The sequence below is a fragment of the Coffea arabica genome, chromosome 1e, assembly GCF_036785885.1.
Source record: "Coffea arabica cultivar ET-39 chromosome 1e, Coffea Arabica ET-39 HiFi, whole genome shotgun sequence".
Taxonomy (NCBI): domain Eukaryota; kingdom Viridiplantae; phylum Streptophyta; class Magnoliopsida; order Gentianales; family Rubiaceae; genus Coffea; species Coffea arabica.
This window is the reverse complement of record NC_092311.1, coordinates 34,151,292-34,158,460: the sequence shown is the minus strand read 5'-3', so window position 1 is coordinate 34,158,460 and position 7,169 is coordinate 34,151,292. Positions and strand designations below refer to the sequence as shown.

The 7,169-nt window shown below is 34.3% G+C and overlaps 1 protein-coding gene across 1 annotated transcript; it reads right to left on the bottom strand.

Annotated features, from left to right (window-relative positions):
• Positions 1-589: 589 nt before the first annotated feature.
• Positions 590-1,761, bottom strand: LOC140016774 (putative F-box protein At1g53550). Its single transcript, XM_072070575.1, has 2 exons — positions 1,479-1,761; positions 590-1,326 (listed from the first exon to the last, which is right to left on the bottom strand). The coding sequence occupies exons 1-2, from the start codon at positions 1,759-1,761 to the stop codon at positions 590-592; spliced, it is 1,020 nt and encodes a 339-aa protein (XP_071926676.1).
• Positions 1,762-7,169: the final 5,408 nt, after the last annotated feature.

The window sequence follows — 7,169 nt, the reverse complement described above, 5'->3', positions numbered from 1 at the left end:
CTAACAAAGGTGGCAACAATGATCTGATGAAGGCTCCTGGTGGTGATGGAGCATATATATCAAGGACTGGCTTTGAGAACGATCCTAAGGGCTACTTTTCTGGTCTGCATGCTAAGGAGAAGGCCAGCAAATGAAGAAGGGGTGTTGGGTATCTAAAGATAGATAAAAACTTTGGCTGTCTATCTAGTTGTCAACTCCAAAATTTGGATCAATAATGGAACAATACATTGAAGTATTGATTTATTTCTCGTTTCAAATAATTTTTTGTTTTAAGTTTTTCCTTGATTTTCTTGAGTTTGCATAAAATTCTAAACCATAGAAAACATAGCGGATTATATGCAAGTCATGTGCGTACATGAAAAACCGCAAGGAATTATATGCAATTTACCTATGTTGCGGCCAGCTAGAAAACTCAACTCCTGTCTCTATGATCTGTAAGTAAATTGGCAAAAATATTTATGAATACAAGAATTGAAATATATATTAACCAAGGAAAAAAGTGTATTGCTATCCTCATAAAGGAGGGAAAAAAAAGTACAAGCAGAAGTAGATAAACTAGGGAAAAAAAATGAAAAGAATACCAAGATTCCTAACATAATGCTAGTACTTTGTGATTTTCCATCAGATCTTCATAGCTTTCCCAGTAGTATCTAAAAGTCCACCCATGAGATCCTGCAGGCTCAGGCTTTTCAACTCTTCTAAAAGTTCGCGTGTCAATGTTGTAGTAGAGTCTGTATTTACAATGCCAAGGTGCCATCTGTAATTCCCTGCCCACCATAAATTTAAAGCTTATATCGTCTTCCCAAGGCAGAGGGTCTAACATGATGTAATGTGTTTCGGTCCAGACGCCTTTGTCATAATCATCAAGCATCCATAGTCGAATCAGATTTTCATCCAAGTTAAGTAGGCTAAGGGTACCTGCCAGATCCAACACATAAATGGAACTTTCTTGTTCATGCTGGTAATCTGGAGGATGGGGGACATACCCAAAATTTTCACTAGCCAAATCGAAGAATATTATGGCATTATCATGATCTGGTGGAAAAGGACAGTCAGTATTGACTACCCAGTAAAGACGTCCATTAACAAAAATAGCGGTACTACGAATTGGATATGGGCACTTGGATCGATTAATGACTCTCCAAGAATCTGATGATGAATAATAATTGCCTTCATGTCTAATGCTAAAGATTTCACAACCGAAATCACCGTCTATGTCATCTCCGTGCACAAATTCTGCAGTGAATATTCTCACAACTTTGTACTCTCCCGTAGAAGGTACATGTCCAAAACCAATTGCATGACCCCATGCTTGTGGAGAGCACTCTAGGAGGATTACAAATTGGTGAGTTATAGGATTACATAAATAAAAAGGCCCAATTATCCCCCATAAAGAGTATATTTTGTAAATACACAATAGGCCGTTGCAGGGTCCAACACCATGTTCAGTCCTCCACCCGTATAGTGTTTTCCTCTACTCGTATAGTATTTTCCTTCCTTGGTGAATTCTTGCACAATGCTACGAACTTCTTCATCTGCGGATGTAAATTGGTGGGTACAACGATTTCCATCACGGGAACATGCTAGATCTTGTACGTAAAAGAAACGGAGTTTTCTCCACTTAGTTTCCCACAATTTCACGAACCAAGAATCCGATAGTAAGTTGCACCATGTCTTGCAGACACACTTGCATCTGAAGAGGGCTTTCAAAGGAAGCCTTGATAGTACGTCAGTCACTATCTCAATTGGGAGTTCTGCCATCTTCCTTTCCCAATGTTAAACTCACTCCCAAGAACTTTTCTTTTCTTTCGTATATTGTTTTGAAGAAATTCTTGCTTCAAAGTTTATGTGACTGTGCTAGGTTTTATGAGCCAATTCAATCCGTAGAGAGACTTAAAAGGACAATTTTGAAAGTAAAGCCCTACAATTTAGGCTAGGATCTCGGTTTCAGTTCATTGAGGATTCTGAGTATCACCTAGAAATATTATTGCCATAATAAGCTAAGCGTCCTAATTTTATGCCTTGTCATTTAAATCCTTCCATTTTTTACTCAGTCACAAATTCAATTTCAATTTTCTTACGAACACTACAACTATTTGGGCTAGGGACTAGTTTTCGATGGATAGAGGATTCTGAGTGTGTAACTTACTAATTTTGCCACTATAAGGTAACTGTGGAGAAACTTTATTTTGGACTGGTCTAGTAAGAGAGCTCCATGTGAACATCCATGGGGGAATGTAAAGTGGGGTTTTGTATGTCCAAACAATTTTATTTGTCCAAATGGAAACTAGGTCCAAGATTACTCTTGTGGGTCTTCAACCTAGGTCTTTTACTTGGGTTTTAAGGTCTATAGGGCTCTCGTTCAGTTACCAATTGGTTAGATGTGGGTTTCTTGTGGGTCCTCCTTAGATTACTCTTAGCTGGGTCCTCTAACCGTTAACCTTTTGAGTGTTTCTAATCTAATTGGGTGTGTGTGTTTCTATCTGTCGACAGAAAAAAAAGATACTAGATCTAAGATGAAACTTCTAGTAGATGTGCCAATTTTTTCCTCGCGTTATTTAAATCCTTCTGTTATTTACTCACAAATCTGCTTTCCTTTTTAAGATAAATGAAGTTCATTATAGGGTTTGTCTATAGGGCAACCGTTAAGATATATATTAGGTGTTATATTTTTTAAAATATAAAATTAATTAGGAAAATTAAATAAATACAAAGGGAGGGCAGACAATATTAAATGGAAAAAGTATATAAATTCAAGAGAAGATGACAATTACTAGTATGTGTATATATATGGCAGGTTAGGTGAATGTTAAATGTGTTAAGAAATACCCTTAATTATACCCATAATTATATCTTTTTTTTTCCTAGTTATTTTAGTTTTCCCTTTTCAAACAGAGCTGTCCTTACTTCCAGTGTTAAATACTCTAATCCAAAAGAATGAGAGTAAGCATGTTAACTTCGGCTTTTTGTGAAAGTGGCCTTGTATAACTAAGGTCTTACTAATTGCTTGTGCCTCCATTACTTGTTAAAAATAAGTCGAGTTCAAAGAACCTTATACTTTTGCCTACATAATATACAATTAGCGAGTTAAATTTGAGTTCTAATTGTTGCTGATAATGACACGCAAAACCCTTGATGAGAATTTGTCTAAATGCTATTCTCTCATTTCCATTTTGATATTCTTGTTTTCCTTTTTTTATCCATCCCAAATTATATTTTACTTTTCAGTTAAAATATATAGTTAGCTTTTAACCTCTCTAAAAGGTCCTTATTTAATGTACTTTATTATCAGTGAATATAACCTACTTTATTCATTAATTGTTTTGATTCATGTCTTGAATGGTGCAACTTTTCATCAATATTGTTGTTGCCATTAATGTAAAGGTATAATGTTTAGTTATACTATTAATATTAATGTAAGGGGTATTTTAGGAAAATAATAGAGTAGATCCACTCTTTAGATAAAGTTAATTAATTTTTTCAAACTATTTGAAAAAAAAAAAACTAAAACTATCAAAATAGGAGAGAGGGAGCCTAAGGAGGTTTGTGTATTAGGAACTAGTAGATATGCAAATCTGACTAGACCAAAGAAGGTGCTATGGATTTTTTTTTGGCTACAGGTGAAATTTGAACCCGCCATCTACAACCCAAGGAAGAACTTAAATCCCTCTCTAGTAGCTAGGGAGCTAGGCTCAGTGGTTTGTTAACCGTATTAGATCACTGATAGTTTCTATGCGAGTCATGATGGTATGACAATTTTGTACTCACAATTTGGACCTGCTCTCATCCTCTCTCTGTTGCATTTGTATAGCTATAAAAAGAAAAAAAATTAACAAAATTTACATATATTTTATTTGTCCCTTGAATTCTCAGTTTGTCTTGAAACCAAAATTTTCAATCCATGTTCCATCCATAAAATTGTCATCATCTTATACTTCATCATATGCCCTGGCACCAGTTTGAATTTGTAGACTCTGCATTAGATTGACATTAATGTCATATTTATCTTTAATTATGCTGAGTCCTTACAAGTTCCAATGGCATATCATTAGCTTAGCCCTGCATGTGACAGGTAATCAGATGATTAAGACAAAAATGTTATCCAAATCATTATTATCTTTGCATATACATGTTGTTTAGGGATAGGCATTTAGATCAGAAAGGTAGCCATTCGGATCGTTCTCAAAGCCAGTCCTTGTCACTTGAATTCTGTGGCATAGTAAATTGTCGTGCTACTCTTGTGTCTCTCTATTATTTTTAGACTAATTTCACAAACCTCTCTTGAGGTTTCTAACAATTTCACTCGCCTCCCTTGAGATTTGCAAAATAATACTAACCTCCTTTATAGTGTTTTATTGGAGGAAAATTACTCTTATACACTAAGATATTATGTCTTGTTGGAAACTAACATCTAGCAATTAAGTAATTAGGGTAGTAATTAACTGTTAATAACTAATTAATAAAAATAGCTATTAGAAAACTTTTTAAATGATGAGCAGTAACTTGCAATTACAAAATGGTGCTAATTGATGTACCAAATATTTGTTCACTCTTAAAAATTGATACACCAAACAGTAATTTGTCCGGATATTTTGTACTTTTAAAAATCTTCACAGTTGCCTTACAATTAAACTTGCAATATTTGTTTTCGATGCCAAAGGATGTGGGTGAATTTTATGATTTCCTCCGGTAGTTTGACAAGGCTATAGTTTCTGCATTAAAAAAAAAGGAATTAGTGGGCATTATTTTACAAGAATAAACATATAGACTTTCTCACTTTTGTCATTTTTTTACATAAAAGACACTACCACTATGTATTAGATGTCAGAGAATATATAAATAAGAAATGCAAAGTCTTTTCAATTGATCAATTAACTCTAGGCAAAGCTAATTCTTGATTTCTTTCTTCTCTAGTTAAATAAAAATAAATTTTAAAAAAAAACTAACAAAAGAGTTTTTCCTTGACTGCCAAAACGAAATCAGAACATCTTACTGGAGAATTAAATAAAACTGCCTTAGGAGTCAATGTGAGTAGTTTCCATATCTAAATTAGAAGAATGACTCTACAAATTTTAATTATTACCAACAAAGTTCATTCTCTCATTAAATACAAAAGAAAAGAAAAAAAAACCCTCGAAGCCCTGAAAAAAAAACTATTTTCACCCCTTAAAAAGGAAAGTTAAAAAAAATGTATTTTATTTATGAAAACTTTCGAACCCATAAAATAAATATTTTTTTTTAAGACCTCTTGATCCTATGTGAGTGGGAAATTCCCATCATCAAAATAGATTTTAAACATCCGTCTGTGCTATGCTACAACTACATGTGTCTATTCATTTGTTGCTAGCTCTACCACCTGAGCACTCCTAAACATGGGATACGCACAAGGGTAACTTTTTTATATATGCTTTTTGGTCATGCATGTGTCCTTGCAGATTTCTCATTATCATTTTATGGGATTAATTTTACTTTGCCTACACTTGGAAACTTGAGTAGCTGAATTGTGATACGTCACTAATGATCTGAAATTTTGAACTAAAATTGCTTTCTTATGATCTGAAACCCTTTTGACTAGTAACCACAACAGCATGTACAAGAAAACAAGTACATACATATGTAGAGAGAGAGAGAGAGAACAAAATTGGAAGATGAAAATAGAGCCACTGAAGAAGACAATGACAAGTGTGCTGCCAACTGAAGCTGCAACTTTTAAGGATTGGACCAACAGAACACGTCTCTTGTACGTGTCATCATATCCAGGCTTATAGTTCCAACCGCTCTTTTCATGTCTGAAGCATGTCTTCGGCTTTTCTTTCATCCTCACCGCCTCAATTCTTTGTCTCAGAACACTCAGGTTTCCGTCCACTATATTTGCTGAGTTCCCTGCAAAAAAATCCAAACACATAAGAAATCTTGAATGTCTAATGTTTTTAAAACAAACCCTTAATTATTATCCCAGTTCAACGTTTTTGCCATGTTTGGTTGAGGGTTCAATTGGAAGAACCATATATAATCTCTCGTCCTCGTTATCACGAACATAAAGGTTAAGTGGGATGCGCCAACTTAGCAGAAAGCAATGAAAAGAATGAAAAAAAAGCATGCATGCAATGCCATTACACCGGAGACACTGTATATATGATTATATTCCTGTTAAGTGTCCTAATTTTATTCCTTGTCATTTAAATCCTTCCATTATTGACTAACAAATTCGATTTCAATTTTCTTAGGAACACTACAACTACTATTTGGGCTAGGGACTGGCTTTCGATTGATTGAGGATTCTAAGTATAACTCAATAATATTGCCATTATGATATTTCAAGATAATAATATTGCCATTATGAGATAAATGTGGAGAAATTTGATTTTGGACAGGTCCAAAAAGAGAGCTGTATTTGAACATCCCAGAGGAAGATGTAATTATTGACTGTTTATGCCTCCATTAATTACTTGTCAAAATTAAGCAGAGTTCGAAAAACCTTAAAGATTGTTTGGTGTTATGCAGTCCCATACTTTTGCCTTGCATAATGTACGATTAGTGAGTTAAATTTGAGTTCTAATTGTTGCTGAAAATGACATGGAGAGCCCTTGATGAGAGTTTGTCTAAATACTAGACTATTTTGTGGCCTTTCTTGACTGCATAATGATGGTCCCCTTGTTTTCTTTCATATTAAAGTGTGGCAGTACCGACTTTTTAATTAGCCGTCGTTAATTGCTATGCGAGTCACTATGGTATGACAATTTTGTGCTTGCAATTCAGACATGCTCTCGTCTCCTCTCTGTTAAATTGTATAGCAAAAGAGGAAAAAAATACATATGATTTTATTTGTCCCTTTATTGGATACAATCACAAAGAGCCTGTTTTTTCCAGATAAGGCTTATGCCTGTATATTAACGTTTGAATTTCAGAACAGTAGTGATATTAGTTTTTCTTTTCTTTTTTTTTGTTGGATAAAAAAATTGTTTTTCTAGCCTTTTTTCTGGTTTTTTTTCTATTTGCATGAATATTAATTTTGGTATAAATTGATGGGCCTGACTGAGTCAAGAAATTAGTACCATAGAAGCAGTGGGGGCAGCTTCCTAGGAGCTGCTGGGAAATTGGGTATAGTCGTGAAAATGAAATTGGTTTGAACTTTCAATCGAAGGACTTGAAAATGCATTTAGTAAAAA

Excerpts from the sequence above, each read along its gene's own strand:
- LOC140016774 (XM_072070575.1), bottom strand. The coding sequence starts at position 1,761 with ATGGCAGAACTCCCAATTGAGATAGTGACTGACGTACTATCAAGGCTT. Across the intron at positions 1,327-1,478 it reads GGAAGGAAAATACTATACGA|AGTGCTCTCCACAAGCATGG; the intron begins GTAGAGGAAAAC and ends TAATCCTCCTAG.